The sequence below is a fragment of the Rhinolophus ferrumequinum genome, chromosome 7 (genome assembly GCF_004115265.2).
Source record: "Rhinolophus ferrumequinum isolate MPI-CBG mRhiFer1 chromosome 7, mRhiFer1_v1.p, whole genome shotgun sequence".
NCBI lineage: Eukaryota > Metazoa > Chordata > Mammalia > Chiroptera > Rhinolophidae > Rhinolophus > Rhinolophus ferrumequinum.
The window spans coordinates 22,903,464-22,923,498 of record NC_046290.1 but is presented as its reverse complement, the minus strand read 5'-3'; the positions used below and the strand labels follow the sequence as shown (position 1 = coordinate 22,923,498).

The 20,035-nt window shown below is 42.9% G+C and overlaps 1 protein-coding gene across 2 annotated transcripts in view; it reads left to right on the top strand.

Moving 5' to 3' along the window:
* The window catches only part of AGXT2 (alanine--glyoxylate aminotransferase 2), a 37,363-nt gene extending 19,470 nt beyond the window's left edge, over positions 1-17,893 (top strand). The window contains exons 8-14 of one of the 2 annotated variants that reach the window (XM_033111009.1): positions 2,672-2,772; positions 3,366-3,458; positions 6,919-7,051; positions 8,563-8,654; positions 10,282-10,431; positions 12,181-12,279; positions 16,140-17,892. In XM_033111009.1, coding sequence (XP_032966900.1) covers positions 2,672-2,772; positions 3,366-3,458; positions 6,919-7,051; positions 8,563-8,654; positions 10,282-10,431; positions 12,181-12,279; positions 16,140-16,247 — 776 coding nt within the window. In that variant the 3' untranslated portion in view covers positions 16,248-17,892. Of the gene's footprint in view, positions 1-2,671; positions 2,773-3,365; positions 3,459-6,918; positions 7,052-8,562; positions 8,655-10,281; positions 10,432-12,180; positions 12,280-16,139 lie in introns of both variants that reach the window. The other variant, XM_033111010.1, reaches the window with a different exon arrangement.
* The last annotated feature ends 2,142 nt before the right edge of the window (positions 17,894-20,035 follow it).

The following is a 20,035-nucleotide window of genomic DNA, read 5'->3' as shown; positions in this document are numbered from 1 at the left end:
ATCAAGAACTAAAATCAGTCGGGCGTATCTCACAGACTTTGATCTGACTGCAAACCACCAGTACAGAGCCTAGTAGGCAGAAGCACTCAAGAGATGGTCATTTCCTTCCCTCCCTACTTTGTGTCCCCTTCTCTCTCCATCCTCTCTGCCTCCTCCCACTTTGAGACCTTCTCCTCCGTCTTAGGCCAACTAGAAAATACCAGAACCCCACAGTCATCTCTCTAGTGGCATCTGGAGGCTAAATGATAGTGACAGACATTCATTTCTGCTTCTCTGAACTGCTGTCTTTGGTATATCTGAAGTCAGCTGTTCTCTTAACTCATATCTTTAAGAGATAAGACCGATATCATACCTTTAAACAGAATTGGAATACAAAAAGGAACTTCATCCTCTTCTAACACTCTTAGGGTCTGAGAAAAGATGTATTCATATATGTTTACAAAGGCATTCCAACATGTAAAGTACTTTGAGTATAGAAGGTTCTAGTTCTCAGTTCCTCTTAGGGTTCATTCGAGTGCCAACCTTGGTAGCTTTTTCACCTCAGAATTATGTCGTCACCCCCCACAGAGGCATAGGTCCATTTTGTGAGCCTAATATAGATGTTAATGTGGTAGATTTCCTTATCTCCCTTCTTTCCAAGTGTTCATTCCAGGCCCTGGATTTCAGATGAAATTCACCTCTCAACCCCCATTGCATCCACAATGTCCCGGACGTGGTACCGACCATGTCATTCTTTTTTTTTTTTTTTTTAATTTTATTTTTTAAATTTATTGGGGTGACAATTGTTAGTAAAATTACATAGATTTCAGGTGTGCAATTCTGTATCACATCATCCATAAATTACACTGTGTGTTCACCACCCAGAGTCAGTTCCCCTTCCATCACCATATATTTGATCCCCCTTACCCTCATCTCCCACCCCCCAACCCCCTTACCCTCTGGTAACCACTAAATTACGTTCCCCAGATTAATTTTCAAACCCATGGCCACCATGTCATTCTTCTTCACCTTTCGCAAGACAAATTTCCTTTTCCTGAAATATTTTTTTCCTCTCTTGACTCCTCACTCTGCTTAACTCTTTCTATGCCAGCTAAAATAGAACTCTCCATCTCCACTCTGTCGCTTGGGTAGCACCCGGCAGAGCATACACTCTCTACCGGCTTGGTGTTGTCATGGTGACACCATGTCTCTCTCCAGAGGCAACCTGACCTGGAGTTACAGCACTGAGCCAATGAAGTAAATGCGACAGGAAATAAAAAGCTGATAACTGTGGAAGACCCCTCTGATCACTGAACGTGTGGGCAGTGAAAGAAAAAAAAACATGAAAGGTCCAGCACTGGTTCAAGCAAAAGCTTCTCTTGGTTTGGTTTTGTCCAAATTTAAGCCATTGGGGTTGATTTTGCTCCACTCTTTGATTTTTCTAGTTGCAAATGGGCTTGCTAACTTTCCAAATTATACCTTTTGAACGTGTCAAATCCATTCTTTAAGGTCATCCTAGGCCATTTTCTCTTCCTTTCTTAATAAAAATAGGAAATTTCGATCTCTAGAGGCATAGATATATTTGTCTACTTTATCCTGCCCAGCAACTAATGTAACTGATGCTAAAAATGTGCTTTGTGGGCTTAATAGACTTCATTACTTCCGTCTTCACACCCCAACCCCCAGCTCTAGCTAACCAAAGATATCAGGTATCTCTGTCAAACAAGCTTTCCCAAATATCACTTGTAGTCTAAAAATATGTTTGGGGCCAGGTCTTATTTTTCCCATTTTTAAATAAAAAGCTGAAGAATAAAATAGATTCATGCTTCAGTCTTGATGGTGATGACGGACGCTTTCTATTCCTTATCTCTAGTCTTCAGGAGACAGAGCTACAGCCATGCTCTATGCAAGCATTAAGATGGTAGGTGGTGACTCTCTCCAGACAGCTTTCACTGTTCCCGGGACTGGGGGCTTCCATCACATCCACATCTCCCTCTTGACCCCTTCTGCTGTCCATGGATATAGGTTGAAGTTCAAAGACTCTGTGGTGCTCTTTAGAACCAAATTACAGGTGTGGATAAAAATTCTGAGGGTTCGGTCCTATGTGGATACCGTCAACCTGGGACCTTTGCTATTCCAGAGGAGAAAGTTTCCTCTCCTTTGCTACAGTAGATGTTCATCTGGCTCTAGTACATTCCTCCATAGACTGAATTTTAATCATTCTACAAACATGTGTGCTAACTCTAAAGACTGAGACACTTTGTAACTTAAAAATTTTATACCAGCTTAAGTAGCAATACAAGGTAAATAGAGTTATTTTCAAAAAAATTAAATGCATACCCCAATTACATTTGAATTAAATTTATCCAATTGAGAGGATGCATGTCCTTAGGTGAAACAGACTCAATGATACTTCGGGGTTATTTCTTCCCCAGATGAAACAACTGAAGTGGTTTGTTTCTGTCCTTGTGGCTGTCCTAGTGTGGCTGCTTGAATCACAATACAAGTCATTCTGACAGAAAGTCCCTCTTTCAGAAATCTATATCCTCATATCTTGGTTTACAGTATTTTGAAAGACTCTAGTCAATTTACTCATCCTATTTCCTTTTTTCTATCTTTTTTCCCCATTCTTCTGGATACCATTCTCACATCCTCAAATTTGTTTGTTTATTTGCTTGTTTGTTATTTGCAGACTGCTGCCAAGCTAAAGACCAGTACATTGAACAGTTCAAAGATACTCTGAACACTTCGGTGGCCAAATCAATCGCTGGGTTTTTTGCAGAGCCAATTCAAGTGGGTATATATTAGCCTGAGATGTTAACTGAGCTGAGTTTTAAATGATCAGATTTTAATTCATACATTCTAGAGAATTTTAAAATGATTTAAGTAACCATTGCTGCATCCCTCTCCAAATTCATTCTCTTGGTCGCCTTGGGGAAAAAAAAAAAGAGCCCTTGATTTTCAATTGACCTTTAAAAAAAAAAAAAATACCCATCTCCTGCATTCCCAGACTGAACAGATAAATACATGCACATGAAAGTTTTGAACTCCTAAAATTCTAAACAAAGGGAATCCCCAATGATTTTTAGTTGCATAATACTCCCACTGTCAGGGGGAGCCTTTGTATAATCTTGCTAAGTCCCCTTAATCTACTTTTTTTTTCTAATCTCAGGAAAAAAAATATAATAACACATGTGCATCCTTTTCTCAGAAGACATGGCATAAGAGTGATGACCTCTCTTGTCACCCATAGTTGAAACCGTTCTAGAGACTTTTAAAAACTGCTAGTATTATTAATGGTAATGATGATAACCGGCCTTCCTTGTTTGAATACTTTCAAAAGCCTGTGCTATTATTATAGGTATTCTTGGTGTGTTCCTTTGCAGGGGGTGAATGGATTTGTTCAGTACCCGAAAGGGTTTTTGAAGGAAGCCTTCGAGCTGGTGAGAGAGCGGGGAGGCGTGTGCATCGCGGACGAAGTGAGTGGCCATGGAATAGGTGGGATGAGATGCAGCAGCAACAGGAAAGGCACAGGCAGAAGCCTCTTTAAACGATTCTCCGTATTCCAGACAGAAAACACCTAGTGTGGAAATTTCAAGATGTGGGTGGGTGTAAGTCAATGAAGCTTTTGCTAGTTGGCTGGTTAGATTGTTAGTGGGTTAGTTGGTCTGTTTAACAAGTACATGCAGCAGAACTTAAACATGCAAATTGAAGTCTATCAAATAAGGTGCTAACAGGCATAGGTGATGCTTCCACGGCTCAACATAATTTTCAAGTTCCTACGTGGGGGTACGTCAGGAACAGCTTAAAAACCACATAGGAAATTTAATCTCACAACCAAGTTTTCATCAAGTCATTTTTGCCAAAATAGTATTATCCAACCTGGCAGCATTCATCTCGCCTTAATAACAAAATTTGTTTGGAGATAATATTTAAAAAGAAAAAAAAATTAGCCTCTAAGTTAGAAGAGCACCACCATTGCAGATATTCCAAAAAATGCTTCCAAAATACTCTAAAATAGCTTGAATTCAGTCAGCATTGTTGGAAGAAGCCTACAATACCACCACAGGGGTGACTTTAAAAGGAATAAAATTCCCTGGTTCTGTGAGCTGTAGCTTGTGTGTTTTTAAAAAGGGATCCATGTATTGATCACACCTCAAAATAGCATGTACCAAAGAAAGCTTTTTGCCTGCTGAGCATAGGAATGGGGATCAAAGGCCAGAGAATGATGGTCAGGCCCCCAGAATGCTCCCAACTCATTCATCACGGCCCATTCATCACGATTCTAACCACGGTTAGACCCACAAAGAACAGCGGGAGCATTTCTATGTGTCACACCAGTTTCAGTCCTGCCGTCTTTGCCTGAACAGTTTTCCTCAACGAAACATCCCCATGGCAGACATGGGGCTCTCCCCGCTCCCCTCCCACCTGCAGTGTCTTCATGTACAGCCATGTCTCTGTTATCCCAGGGGCACTGGACAACCCCCAGTGCACTGCACGGGGAAGTGTGGGCCAGCTCCCCCTCCAAGCCCATCCTCCCTTCCCCAACCTGCTGGTACAAATTTAGGGAACATGAACTAATCAAAAAGTCCTAGCTGAAGAAAGTTAGTCTGTTATTTAAAAAGAAGAAAAGTATATTCACTCAGTTTACAATGAACTACATCAGTGAGAAAAATAAACTTTAACCTTCGGAATCAGCACAGAGTGAAGGTGCCGCAGTTGCACTAATTAGAGGGAAGGTAGACAGAATTCAAAGAAAATATGGATTTCAGAATTTTCTAAGGTATATGGTTTTGTCACTTTCAAGAACGTAATTGGAAACTAACACAAAGTGACCTTCAGGAGGGTGGTCCTAACGACTAGATAAAGCTAAAACTAGCTGGAACTTTCTGAGCACTTACTATGTGGCAGGCACTGTTCATATTGCTCTGCATGTAATTAACTGTTAATTCTCCTTACCGTTCTAGAAGGTAAGTACCATTGATATTATTCCCATTTTATAGAGAAGTGAATTTAAGTCCAAGATGCGTAAATCACCTGCAGTTAGTAGGGACAGAGCCAGAACTCAAACCCGGGCTCAAGGCCACACTAGCCACTGGCCAAGCTGCCTCTCAATGACAGAACAGTTGTGTAGAAAGGCAAAGGGTGGCACAAAAAGAGGGAGCAGAGGATGGAAAACCTGAGTGCAGGACCAGTGCTGCCTCCACGTGATCTTACACAAGTCATCGGAATCAGCTAGCCTTGCTTTTCTCTTCTTTAAAACGAGGGCTTTGGAACCAAAGATAGAAAATTGGCTGCCTGTGGGGCCAAGTGGGAAGCCAGTCTTTGCTAGTCTGGTCTGGCATGGACTAGGGTTAGACTTGAAATTGACTGCTTGTAGGCAGGGCGTGCACACCCGTGGTCCTCAGCCCTGGTCACCGTCGTAGACCCGGCCCACCTCTACTAGGATATGCTCCTTACCCTTGAAGACATCTGAGCTTATGAACCTTAGAATGAGTCCTCTCTGTTCTACTGAAAGAGTCTATAAAACTGATACTTCCCAGGTGACCAAACATGGTTTATTGTCCTACATAATTTTATGCATTATCCAAGCCTTCTGATTTTTTACCATTTATTTATGATACTTAGATAGATGGGGTAAAAAAATGAAGGCAGGAAGACAAAATGAATGGATTTTTCCATGAGCTCTTCCTACATTATCTCATTTGGGCAAATTCATCAGCTCGCTCAGAGGCCCATAACTAGGAATCAGGAGACCCAGGATTCCAGGCCAGGTCTGTGTGACTCCCATGTCTCAGCTCTTCTCCTACATCGTTTGCCATCATCTAATTCTAACCCCTGAAATCCGCCTTTCCAGCAGCACCCTGGAGAGAGCAGGGGGCGTGAAAGGGAAGCCTGAGAAAGAAGCTTGCTCTTTCAAGTACATTTCAGAATCAGCTCCAAATGCTCACACCTCAGTGCCCCACCTGCCATGTGTCTGTGTAGAGAGATAGATAGACAGACCAAGGGGCTGAGAGCCAGCCAAAAATCACGGGACCTTCACCAGAGAGGCTCTGGCAGAAATCTGCATGGAAATGTTTCTGTGGCTTTATTCAGTTAGGCACTTCTGCCACTTCTTTGTTCACTCTGCAAACACTGAGCGTCTATGGTCATCAGGCACTCTGTTAGTCGTTGCAGATCGAGAGAGGAACAAGATATTGGCCCTGTCATCAGACATGTGCACGGGTGATAATAGTCCAAGGTGAGAGATTCTGAGGGCAGCACGTCTAGCTGCCTTGAGCAGGGGCCCTACGGGGGCTCAGGAAAATCTTCTTAGACCAAATGATGAAAACATTGTGTTTCGAAGGACAAGAGGAGTTAGTGAGATGAAGCAGCAGGAAGGAGAGGGAACAGCATGCACAGTACAAGTGAGGTCAACTCAGTTCAGGCCTGGGTTAAGGGGCTCTCGCAGGGAGAAAGAGGAGGTCCCAGGGAAGAGTATGACCAGCCTATCTGCGCCGGGCAGCAGGTGCCACAGCCCCGATCCACTGACTGTAACTCCTTGCCTCCGCCAGCTGGCCAGGCACTGCCTCTCCACTCTTCTCCCCTGCTGCCTTGCACACAGGAGATGCTTATTAATAATTGCTAATAATAATGATCCTTTCTATGGCCCTCACAGATATATTGCTATTAATATTTCTATTTAACAGAGTTAACATAGGTTCAGAGGACTTAAGAAGCAGATCCAGAATCACACAAAGCTAGTACATGGCTTTGGGTGCCTAAAAGCCCAGGCACAGAAAAAGTGCTTCGTCCATAATCGTACAAAGACGGAAATGACTGTGGCTGTGATGATGACATTGAGAAGGAGAAGGGGAAGATGAAAGTGAAGAGATCAGAGAGTCAGAAAAACCAGCATTTCTTAAAGATTTCCAATCATTTTGGATTTGCTTCCATCAGGTGCAGACAGGATTTGGAAGGTTGGGCTCTCATTTCTGGGGCTTCCAAACCCACGGCGTTCTGCCAGACATTGTCACCATGGCTAAAGGGATTGCGAATGGCTTTCCCATGGCAGCAGTTGTGACAACTCCAGGTAGGAACTACTGGGTGATTTGTGTTTGCTTCTGAGCCTCCTGCATCAGCGATGGTAAAAAAACAAAACAAAAAACCATGGGTATTGGAATTTGTGTGGGTGGGGGACAGTGATGGGGGCTCCACATGCATTTCGCAAGCAGTGAAAAAGAGAAACAGTCTGTCTTCCAGACAGAAATGTGTGTGTAGTTCCCATCACTGTCTCCGACCCATCATGAGCAGAAGAAAGCAAGCCAGCCCTTTTGTTCTTGCTGGAGGGAAGACTAATTCTCCTGCCCCCACAATGAAAAGCAAGGGTCAAGCATACTGACGAGGTAAAGGAAATGTGCCACAAAAACAAGACCAACACACGTTGCCAACACGTAACCAACCTGAAGCCAACCCTGAAATTTCCATGGAATTTCCATTCATATTCTGGAAAGAATCTTTTACTTGGTCTTGCCACACCAAGAAGATATAGACTCAAGGTCCAGAGTGATAGTTTTCTCTGTTGATGTCTTATCCACAAAACAGCCAAATACAGTACTATCGCACTTAGTCAGAACATTCTATGAAGTGAACATTAGAATTAACTGAATTTTTCATTTTAGTGAGGTTTTACAGAAAATCATTTTTATGAACCATGTAGTGTTGAAAATCTTAAAACTGTTTCATTAGTGTTTCCCACACTTTGGAGGTGCTAACAGATATTTAAGTGCCTTGTGATATCTCAGTATTTTACTGAATAATTAAAGGTACAAAAATATGGATGTACTATGGAAAGTAAAGTATAATTAACTGAATATATAACCCTAAGACAATCCAGAAATTATGTTACTAAATTTTTGATGTGATTTTTTTAATGTATTTCCTTCTTAGTCCCAAGAGACAGAAAGATAGAATTTTAGCTAATGAAGGTCTCCATGTAAATTCCCATAAATCAAGTTTTAAGGGACTTTTCAGTTCACATAACACATAAGATTTTCTTATTAAACTTCTCGTTGAGTAAATAAGCAATTTTTCCTTATCCACTGTATTAGTCAGTTAGGGCGACCATAACAAGATACCACAGGCTCGGTCGCATACACCACAGACATTTATTTTCTCACAGTTCTAAAGGCTGGAAATCCAAGATCAAGGTGCCAGAAGAATTAGTTTCTGGTGAGATCTCTTTTACCGATGGCCGCCTTTGTGCTGTGTCCTTGCATGTTCTCTTCTGCAGACAGACAAAGAGCTCTGGCCTCTTCTGAGGACACCAGTCCTGCTGGATTAGGACCATCCTTATGACCTCGTTTACCTTAACGCTTTCCTAAAGGCCTTGTCTCCAAATACGTTCACACTGTGGGTTAGGACTACCACATAGGAATTGGGGGAAGGGCAAAACTCCATCCAGAAATTCCATTATCTGGTGAGTGAAGAATGAATTGGCTATGATGTCACCTACAACATGAAAGTAAATGGAACCCAAATGTGATGGGAGATTATAGATGATGTGTCTGTCACTCATTATCCACCTTTATTTTCTCCCCCTAGACGTTGCCAAGTCTTTGGCTAAATGCTTGTTACACTTCAGTACCTTCGGAGGGAACCCCATGGCTTGTGCCATTGGATCAGCCGTGCTCGAGGTACATCCCAGCAACCAAACGAACCTCGCTCGTGTCGCAAAATGACTACTTCAAAGCCACACACACACACACACACACACACACACACAATCAGAACACAATCAGAACACAATCAGAACGCTATCATTACATTATCAAAAAGGAGAGTAAATTCTAGTTCATGAATTTAAGTTAGATGTCCAGTTATTATTCTGACACCTGTCCTTTTTTAAGATCTGGTTTTGGTGCTTGAATTACTGAATAAGAAATATATAGTAAACCTCACATGCATGAGAAATGTAAGAATTCCTCTAACCAGCTAGTAGCACTGAAATTTCTTTGTTATTTAAGGGGTATTTTATGGATAGTTATCAACTGCTGCCCTTGATTTCAGTTTAATTTTGGCTCTGTTTATATATTCTTTTTTTTTTTTTTTTTTTTTTTGCACTGTCATAAGTTAAAAGACTAAAGAGAAACTGAGTGCTACATCATTATTACAGCTAGGTAATTCAGCTATTGTTCAGCCTCACTCCATTGATTTTGCCGAGGTTTTATTTGTAGAAAATAATTTTTTAAATGTCCTTGCTAATATGCATAATAGCGTTTGCTTAAATAAGTATAATGTTTCTCTGGAAGGCTATTCAAGAAACGAATCACAGCAGTTATTTGTGGGGCGGGAGACGTGGAGGCTGGCAGGCAGGGGTCAGTAAAGATCATTCTCCTCCAAACACTATTATACTTTCTGATTTTTGAACCAGGCACATGATTCATCTATTCAAAAACTTAAATTTAAAAGTATTTCTAAATAAAAAATAAGTAAGTAAAAGCTGCTCTTGCTAATTAAAAAGTACCTTCAAATATAATTAAATTATTAAATGAGAAAGTGTGGGTAGACATGTGTCATTTATTTCATTTTGTAGCTATTGCCAACTTTTTTTTTAAAGTGCTATGTCACCTCAACCAATTTAGAAGGCGGTAGAGAGGACTTAGGTGAACAGGAAAGATCTTAAAAACATCAAGGTCAAAACTAGAGATGTGCAATTATTATCAGCCAAATAGAAATGTAGTACATTACATGTATCTTATTGAGAATCACAGGTCTCTGCTGTGAGTGCCAGGGGAAAACCCTTTTTTGTCTTCAGGTGCCGTGATTCTGGGCCCACACAGGGCTCCACTCAGCTCAAGAGGCTAGGACCCTCTAGAGTGAGGCGTGTGGGCAATGACAGCCTGTCTGTCTGGGAGCCCACAAAGCCCAACATGCCCCAGTAGGACAAACATCTGTGACATTTCTTTCCTCGGAGCATTTGTCTTATTCACCACTGTAGCCTAGTTCTTAGCAAAGCCAGGCAATACTAAACCTCAGGATTACGGAATCTGTGTTGCAGCCTGCATTCAGACATGTCTTCTATTCTTTCCTAAATTCTTACCCACCCTTGAAGAGGATGGTATGGGGAAAGTATCCCCCCTACCACGGCCTTTTTTCCCCTTTGCAGCTAAACTTTTTGTAGGACACAATATGGCCACACTTGACTTCAGGTTCCATTTGTCTGGTCAAGTTTCTGTAAAGAAGGTCATATATATTTACTTCTCCATGTTTCTTAACGAATTTTAGAACTTTATTTTTTGGGGGGGTTCTTTCTCTCAACAGGTGATTAAAGAAGAAAATCTACAGGAAAACAGTCAAGAAGTTGGCACCTATATGTTGCTGAAGTTTGCTAAACTGCGGGATGAATTTGAAATTGTCGGGGACGTCCGCGGCAAAGGCCTCATGGTAGGAATAGAACTGGTGAAGGATAAGGTAAGTTTTGAGCTACTGTTTGGTCTGTGGCTTCGTGAAACAGCAGGAGTTAAAGTCGGAAGCATTTGCACTAGCTCATTTCATTCATTCTCAGGGAGAGATAGCACACAGGCCAGCCAGCGTGTTGAGTATAAACAAAACGCTAGCAGGTCATCAAAAGTTCTAGACGGGTGAGGGAGGTCATTTGGAAAAGAGAACTGGTATTATTATTCTTGCCATACTAGGCAAAGAACATCAGTGATGGCTGAATATTTAGAATTACAGATATGGAGAAGGGAGGAAATTATTTAGGAAGGGAGATGGTGGCCTACAGAGCTATTAGAAATAAAAGAGAAGAGCCAGAAAAAAGGCTGGGGTGATGGTTTGGGGTGAGGATGTTAACGACCCACAGGGTTTTGTGGGGGTTTTTTTGTTTGTTTGTTTGTTTGTTTGCGAATGGATTTCAATCTCCCAAGTAAACAGGGAGGAATGTGACCTCAAACTCAACATGACAATTAAATTTAGCATTTCCCCCCACACCAGTTCTTCCTCCCAAGTTCACTGCTTCTGTTTCTTACCCTTCACTGTTCTGCCAATTACCCACCCTCAATACCACAAAATAATCTGACTCCGTCTCTTCCCCTTATTTCTAATGTCTGATGCTGTTGATTGTTTCTTTGCCATTTCTCTAAAATCCTTCCCATTGTTTCTACTGTGACCCTTCCATCCATGTCAGGAGGAAACTGTCTCTCCCCTCCATAGAAGCAAAGCCTAGACCCTCTTAGGAGAGCAACGGTAGCTGTGCTCCAGAACAGAGACCAGTTGCAGTGAAAGCGCTGGGCGCTCAAGATAGGATCATAGCAGTGGTTCTCAGCCCAGTTACCTGAGCAGCGTTTTACAAATACAGATGCCTAAGCCCTGCTGCAAATATTCCAAACCGATAAGCCTGGCATGGGGCACAAACACCTGCAGTCTAAAAAATCTTCTGGCTAATGTAGACACACAGTCAGACTTGAAACCACTAAGTGAGAGGGAGAAGCTTGTACTCACAGACTCAGAATACAGGAGATACACAGAAAGCCCACAAGCCCCCAGCCCAGTGTCACCACAGGGGAGCTGGCATGTCTGGATCCACAGGTACAGGCGAACTTCAGCTTCCTAGTGACCTGAAACAGTCTCTTGGCTCCCCAAGCACTTTCTTTTCCTAACCCTGGAGGACTGAGTCTTGGGGGAGAAAGCAAATTCTTCACACAGGGAAAATAAGGACAAATGGACCCACCCCAGCTGCCCAGGCCGTGCTGGGGCTCAGGGGAAGCTTGGCTGTTGTACCCTTGTACAACTTCTGAGCCATTTCCTGGACTTTGAAAGAGCTCCCCACACGAGCAAAACAAAGTGAAGAGTTGAGGAGAATTTCTGCATAAATGAAGCAGACTCCAAATTCAACCATTAAAGAACAAAGCCTCCAGGGTAGCCTAGCAAAGCCAAGATTCACTGGCTGTCTGCATTCAACTTCATTTTGTCTTTGGGAATTTGGGATGAATTGGGATTAAAACAAATATTGAATATTATCAATAATAAATATTATTAATATTTAATAGCCCCCAAAAAACTATCCAGTTAAGCAATTAATACCTTTATTCAATTGTAGAGGGAGACAGAGGGGTTAAGAGGGAGAGAAGAGCATTGTTTGAGTTGCTTTTATTTTTTCTCTTGGAAGTGTCTTTAACTATTCAAACACCAAATAAGAATATTTTTTAAATTTATTTACAGATGAGCCGCCAGCCTCTTCCCCGTGAAGAAGTAAATCAAATCCACCAGGACTGCAAACACATGGGGCTTATAATTGGCAGAGGTGGCATTTTTTCCCAGGTAAGAGAAAGGTTGGTCTTTACCTACCACTTTATGTAGGCATCTTCCTGATGTCCCAATGCTGGTCACTTTTCTTAGAGACCCAAGCCCCACTTCCTCTAAGCATAGCTCGCAGGTGTTCTCAAAAGAAAGTATCCATGAAGCCTTCTGGCCACTAGGGGGCGCTGTGTTCAAATGGTTTGGTTATTGCAGTTCTGTGGGGACTAGATAGAAAGGCTAAGGAGGCACAAGGCATACACGAGATGTATAAACCAGAGGATTTACAGTATAGGTCATAATAGAGTCATAACAGTCATGCAGTAAATAATTTGTCTCATGTGTGAGTTAATTCTAACCCCTGTAAGAGCAATCCTAGTGTTCTTACCTGAGCCCTGGGCTCTGACTTTGCGACCCCTGAACCTGCTAAAACTGAGTGGCCGTTGTAGCCAGGAGCAACCTAACGGGGTTGGTAGGCGCAGGTGACCCTGCAGGAGCGGTGAGGAACTACCCCGGTCCGGTCCCTAATGCAGAATTCAAAATCAGCCACTCCCAGTGCCCTTCACCTGAGGTTGGGAGACGCAGGAGACCAAGCTCTCCGTGCTCCCTTGCTGGGAAAGCCAAGAACGGTTCCCCCGACAGCCAAGTCAGGGCTATGGTGTGGCCCTGCCCCGTGAGCATGGGCTGCTACTAATGCTGGTAAAGCCATCAAACCCTAAATCCCTCACCAGGGACTGGCTCTGGGGCAGAGATTTAAGATTTAGTTTCATTTCTGCTTCTCCCCTAATTTGATCTTGTGGTTTGTCATCTTTCGTTCCCATTTTAAATGTCAGTCATTCTTCCCTGCTCCATTCCTGTATCTCACTCTAATCTGGGGAACACTCTTGCCTTATACTTCTCAGAGAAAATGGGAGCTATTAGGCAAGATCGCCATATAAATTCATCTGTCCGCACATCCATTTCTTGCCTCCTTTCCTGAAGTTTCAGAGAATGAGGTGTCACTCCTGCTCAGATCTAGATTTTCTACCCGCTCTAGACCCTCAACACTCCTCCCACCTCTGCTCAAGGAAACATCTGTGTTCTCTGGTATCTGCAACTTTTCCTCAACTTCTCCTCAGCCTGGAAACAAATAGGCTTAAAGCTCTCCCAGCCCAGATCAAACTGTACCACACAAAACTGATACGAGCACTTTTGCTGGGACATACTTGGTGAGATTTTTCCTCATCCTGGTCACAAATATCTTTCTGTACAAATCAAACAAAGTAATGATTAAAAATCCTAAGATGGGCAACTTCTAAAGATATAAAACAATTAATAGTTTACTTGCTTAGTTATTCCTTAGTAATGTGGCAAACACTTAAGTGCTAATTAGCACTTGCTATACTGGATACTCAGTTGCAATGATAAGACCTGGTCTCTCCCTTCATGGAGCTGGCAGGAGAGAAAGACATACAAACAGAAAATTACCATATAGTAAGCTCGTCCATAGCTATGAAATAGCGTATTATAGAGGGAATGAGAAGGGACTCCTAGGCCAGGCTTTCTGGCTAAGCTGAGACTTAAGCAATGAGACAATCACTCAAAGCATGCATAGAAATATGGCAGAATGCAAAGAGCTACACGCTCACTAGTGTGGCTGGAGCATACAGCTTGACGCAGTGAGTGGTAATAAGAAGCCTCACTACTTGTCAGGCTCCGTTCTAAACTCTATGTATGTAAGGACTCATTTAATGTTCTCAACAAGCCTATAAAGTAAGTAATATTGTTATCCTTATTTTACAGATGAAGAAAAAGACACAGAGAGGTTAAGTAAATTGCCCAAGTCACACAGCTAGTAAGTGGCAGAACCAGGATCCAAACTCAGGCAGTCTGATTTCTGAATATGTCCTCTGTAGAGGATAAGCCTGAGGAGTCAAGACTGGAGACGGGGAGTCCAGGGGGCTGATTATGCTGTTTGAACTTGAGCAGTAGTGGTAGTGACAGAGGAGATGCTCTGAAAATGACTCTGGAAGTGAAATAAATGCACAGGCCTCGGATATGAAGAATGCAGGGGAGTCAAGGACGAATCCCTCACGTCTACCTTGGGTGACGGAGGGTGAGAATGAGTTCGGCTTTGAATATGCTCCATTTCAGGGGTTTACGGACGTCCATTTCTACAGACAAGTCTGTGGCTCAGAGGAAAGGATTGAGGGGAAGATCACAATTCGGGAGTCATCCCCATATAAGTGGTGACTGAAGACATCTCTGGGGGCCAGGGGGTCTAGATGAAAAATGCAGTGAGATGAGTCTAGAAACCTGTGCACCAACATTTAAAGGGCAGGGGGAGGAAAACGTGCTTTAGTTGGTGACAAAACAAAGGGCGGAGAGGTGTGACAAGAGTTAGGAGAGTGTGGAGTCATGGATACAAGGCTGTAGGGAGGGTCAGGAAGAGGGATGGACCAAAGTGCCGAATGCAGCAGAGAAGTCCAGGGAGGACAAAGGGAGAAACATGCCATTGGATTCTGCACTAAGCAGGTCACTGGCAACTCTAGCTAGAGTGGTATCAGAAGGTGGGTCAGGGCAGAAACCAGGCCTCAGGGGGTCAAGACGTGAAGAGGGATGGCAGAGTGAAAAATGATGGCCAATAAGCATCAACCAGTCTTTTTAAAAAGTTTGGACAAGAGGATAGCCTTTGTATGGTAGCTAGAAGGGACCCGGGGGAGTCCACAGATTTTTCTTTGGTGTGGTTTGGATTTGGGTGGCTGTGAGAGCTGAAACCTGCTTGCTTATAGACTGCGGGAGGGGCGGTCGAAGAGAATTTGAAGATGCAAGAGAACGCGGGGATGTTTCCTGGAGTCAAGGTGATGGAAGTATCAAGGTCAAGAGCACAGATGACATTATTGCAGTTGAATAGTAGAGACACCTCATTCTCTGAACCTTCAGGCCAGGATACAATAACCGATGTGGGAACAAACAAGTTTATAAAAAGATATTGTCTAACAGCTTCTGAGAAGCACGAAGCAAGACTGTCCATGAAATTGAGTCAGATGCGTAGGAGTCAAGCAAAGACATTGAGAATAACAAAGGTTTAGTATGGGAAAGGAAGCTGACAGAGAACAAGAAAAATGTAGGGGACCAGCAGAAGTTAGAGAACCTGCACATCCAGTGGTGTCAGTTTGCCCAGCAGCTTGATTTTCTTTAACATTTCTCAACTACCTATGTTGGTGCAAAGCAGTTCACTTATAGCTTCGATCAGGGCCAGGACGTTGCGCTTGGGTACAGAAGCAGAACAGTGGAGATGCAAGCAAAGTAAGGGGGTAGACGAGAGAGTGGTTTAATCACCCATGCACTCCACGCTGGGGTAGAAGAGATCTGATTGTGCTGATAGATCCGAGGACAGTGGAGGGATGAGGAGACTGACGTTTTCATGGGAAGGGCACATGTAACGGGAATCAGAATTGGAACTATTCCTAGTGAAGAGGAGACTCATGGCGCTGGCCTTGGGTGTGACTGGATGAAGAGGAGCGAAGATGTATGTTCTGGGAGTTGTGGCCATCAAGAAACTGAGAAGCTAGTTTGTTGGGTGGTACACACAGACACTGAGGTCACCCTCGGTGACGGTAGGAATGGAGTGGAGGTGGGTACCTAAGACCTCAGTGAAGACAGTGGAAGGACCGTGCAGGTGACAAAAAGAAAAAGGAGCAGAGCCTGATGATACCAGACATTTTAAGAGGCTGGGGGGTAAATGGCCTGGGGACAGCATTAGGGAGGAAGGAGCTCAACCCATGAGGGAAATGCAAGAAATGCCATAAGCGCAAGTTTGGGGATTCTTAGTTTAGTCCGTTTCCTTGAAGTCACACTTGAGTCCCCGAGGATCGTGGCTCCATTTTCCTTTGTCTCCTCAGACGTTCCGCATTGCGCCCCCGATGTGCGTCACTAAATCGGAAGTTGATTTTGCAACGGAAGTACTTCGTTCTGCGTTAATCCAACACACGGAGAGAAGAGCCAAATAAAATTTGAAAAATAAAAAACCACAAGCCTCAAGAGCGTCCCACTTCTGTTCAGGAGTTAATGTGAGGAATTTCAGAAGCACCGGTATAGGTTGTAAAAGGTGACCGCCTACGAGCCATCTCTGTTAACAGAGCCTCTATGCTGTTGAGAAATCCATCCTTCAGGGAAGGATCTCTATCACTAGTGCAGAGAATAAATCCTAATTAGTCTAGGTTAGTTATGGTCACGTGATTTCCCTTTGTGGCGATTGGCTTATGCATGATGTGGGATGTACTGTAGGACAATGAATCCTGAAGTAAAATCTTTTGCGGAGGTGCCTTCAAGGAAAGGTCTCTTCATCCTTCGCTCTTCATCTCCACAAGAGGTTTTCTCCTTGCACTGAAGCATCATTTGTCATGATGGGACTGCTCCAACCACGTCACCCTATCTTGGGGCTGCTTGGTACGTGAGATGATAAATTCACGGCGCTGCACAAGCCTTTTCAATGTAAGTTTTCTGTCATTGCAGTCATAAGCATCCTGAGAAATGATGCAGAAAATACCCCACGTCCTTTGACTCCCTTAAAATTGCCTATCAGAGACTTCTCCATTTCCACTGCTATCATCCCGTTGTGGACTAAACCCTCATTACTCCTATTGCAATTGTCTCCGATACAAGAATTTCCCAAACTTTGGTCACTAGAATGCACATTCATTATGTTTACTTTTCCCCCATATGTGTATAACGACTGTCTTAGAATTGACTTAATATTTTTCCTTAATTTGACTTTGTTCACTTAGATGTATTTGATCAAAACCTTTCCATACTTATAATAAATGAGGAATCAGTACTACTTGTCAGGACTAGAAAGTAGTCATAGAAATAGAGTGAACACAAAGCAATGTAACTCAGTTCTAGAGAGATCCAGTTGCTTGCAGCTGTTCTCAGCCTGAGGCTAATTCTTTGTTCAAAAGGGAGAAGATAGAGAATTGGGGGGGGGGGGTGAGGGGGAGCGTGTGGGTGTTGCTAAAAGATACAGGCAAAGTGGGAGTCTCTCCTTAACACAAACAAAAGAGGGTCCACAGCACTGAAAGGAAAATAATTTTCTCAGCGTGCAATGCGATATTTATTTAAGCTGTGAGCCAATTTGAAGCCATGTCGTAAAGGTCTACTCCCTGAGGTGTCTCACTAGCACATGCTGTGCGTCCCTGCCAGCTTTGTCTCCCTCAGGCCTTGACTTGAACATGCCATTCCTTTGCACAAAACCTTTCAGTGGCTCCCCCGTGTCCCATGGATAAGATCGAAACCCCTCAACAAGGCGCTCAACGCCCTCCAGTGTCCAATATCCAAATACAGCAAACAACTAGACTTATGGGGGGGTCACTTCATAAAGTATATAAATGCCTAACCACTGAGCTGGATACCTAATTCACCTGTAGACCTGTATACCACTAATACAAAATAACACTGAATGTCAACTACAATTTAAATACATATATTCACAGGATGTAAAGTACAGCATAGAGAACATGGTCAATGGTATTGCAATAGCTGTGTACCGTGTCAGAGGGGCAGTCGACCTGCTGGGGTTACCACTTTGTGGGGGATGTAAATGTCTAACCATTAGGTTGTTTTGTACACCTGAAACTAATAATAAACAAACAAATAAATAAATAATAAAATAAAGCAAAAACAAAGCAAGTATTGCAAACCCATTAGAATGCTCTGGTTGGACTCGGTGGAAAAGTCATTGGATTAAGAGCTAAATGACCTGAATTCTAGTCAGTTCTTCCACGTATTTGCTATAGATGACCTTGGGCAAGCCTTAAAAATCTCGTTTGAATCTCATTTTGTTCCCAGGTATATCAATACTTGCCCTTCCTACCTGCTGATTTGTCTTGGGACTTGAGTAAGGTAATGGACATAAAAGGACTTTGCAAACTAATGAACTATGCAAATTGAAATGTCTCCCCTTCAAGCTACATTTCTCTTCTTTCCTGCATTACAAAATCTCCCAAGAGCAGTTCTGGGGACACCATTTATATTTTCTTGCCCCCCTGTCCATGCTTCAAGCACTAGAATCTCATTCCTGCCTCTCATTTCTTGGAAACTGCCTTCTCAAAAGGCCACCAGAGACTTCCTATGGCCAAAACTTAGTGTTTCCTTGGAATGTTCTTTCGAAACAACTGCTCCTTCTTTAATACGGTTTCCTTGGCTTCTGCAATGTGATCCTTCTATCTCAGGTGGCTCCTTCTCTCTCTCTCTGTCCTGGCAACTCCTCCTCTACAAGGTTCTGTCCTGGGCCATCTCTTCTTCCATGCTATGCTCTCTTCTCTATCATCCACCTCAGAAATTTCACCTATCCTGCCCATGCTGACTGACTTCCAAATATTCATCTTCAGTCTCAACCGTTTTTCTGAGCCCAACCCCAAGACTCTAGCTGTCTGGACACGTTCATTTGGCTGTCACAAGGACACTTCAAATTAAATATTTCTAACACTAGACGTACTAAATATCTCTCCTCCAATGAATGCCTTCTTGATTAATGGCACCCATTTTGTTTCAGGCTCAAACTTTAGGTCATTAATTTTCTCCAAGTTACCTTTTTGCCCTTCATATGACTCAGTCTCATGAATACTTTCTATAACCTAATTTTTCTGCCTTAACTGGGCCATCAGCAACTGCCTCTTAACTGGTATCCTGGACTCCTTCCCAATCCATCCTCTACACTGATACCAAAGTCACTTACTAAAAAGATAAACACAATCACATGTCTCATCTCTTGAAGCCTTTGAGGGCTCCCTGTTGCCTATGGAACAAAGCGCAAACTCCAACTATTATGGCATACAAGACCCTTCATAATTTGTCCCCAAACCACTTTTGCCAGCTTCATTCCTGACATTTTTTCCATGTCATGCATGCTGGTTCTTTGCTCCTATATATAGTTCACTCTACCTGGACTGTTCTTCCCCTTTCTTTTGTCAGTGGAAATTATGGGGTCAGAGAGATTGGACACGAAAGCCAACCCTTACTTCTTAGTTATTCTTCAAGGCCTTCCCACTTTCAATATTTCTTTTCTTTTACTTAAAAGGAAAAGACATTAAAAATAAATTTATGACAACCATTTCAAAATTGGAAGAGAAAACAATAAAACCCAAATTTAAAACAAAGTAAGTTTTCATGCCTAAGCCACAGCCCCTGCCACCGCTAGGACATGCTGTCCTAACAGAAGGGAGCTGAAGTATTTCATTGTTCAGATAAATTCATAGGACTTATTCCTTGTGGCTTCCGTAGTCCTACAGGATTTTGTGTATACCTAACAGTATACCCTGTTAATGTCCCACCCACAGAGAACACTAAAGAGTAAAAGGCAGCAATGGAATTCCGAAAGGTGCCAGGCCCTGGGTCTCATTTCTTGACTATGAAGGTTGCATGGACCTATCTGAGGGCCTGTTGGTCAGGATAAACTGCAAATCCCCACTTGACAAGCAGTTGGGGCTTTAAGATGCGTAAACCATCAGGAGGGAGCAGGAAGGGCAAAAATGGTGGCCCAAGAGCGTGTATTCATTTCTTTCACTAGTTTATCAACATGTTGGTTTCCTACTTCTTTCCATTTGGAACTGTGGGCAGGAGTTTAGCACCAGTGTTTCTCTCCCTTCCATTTTCTGCTCTCCCCACAGGAGGTGGGATGTCAGCCAGCTTACATAAGGCAAGGAGCCCACATTCTTGCCAAGCTCTTTTTTACTTCCTTTCTTGTGAAAACTGTCTAAAGTAAAGATAAGGAACACTCAGCTCAAGGAAACTTTTTTCC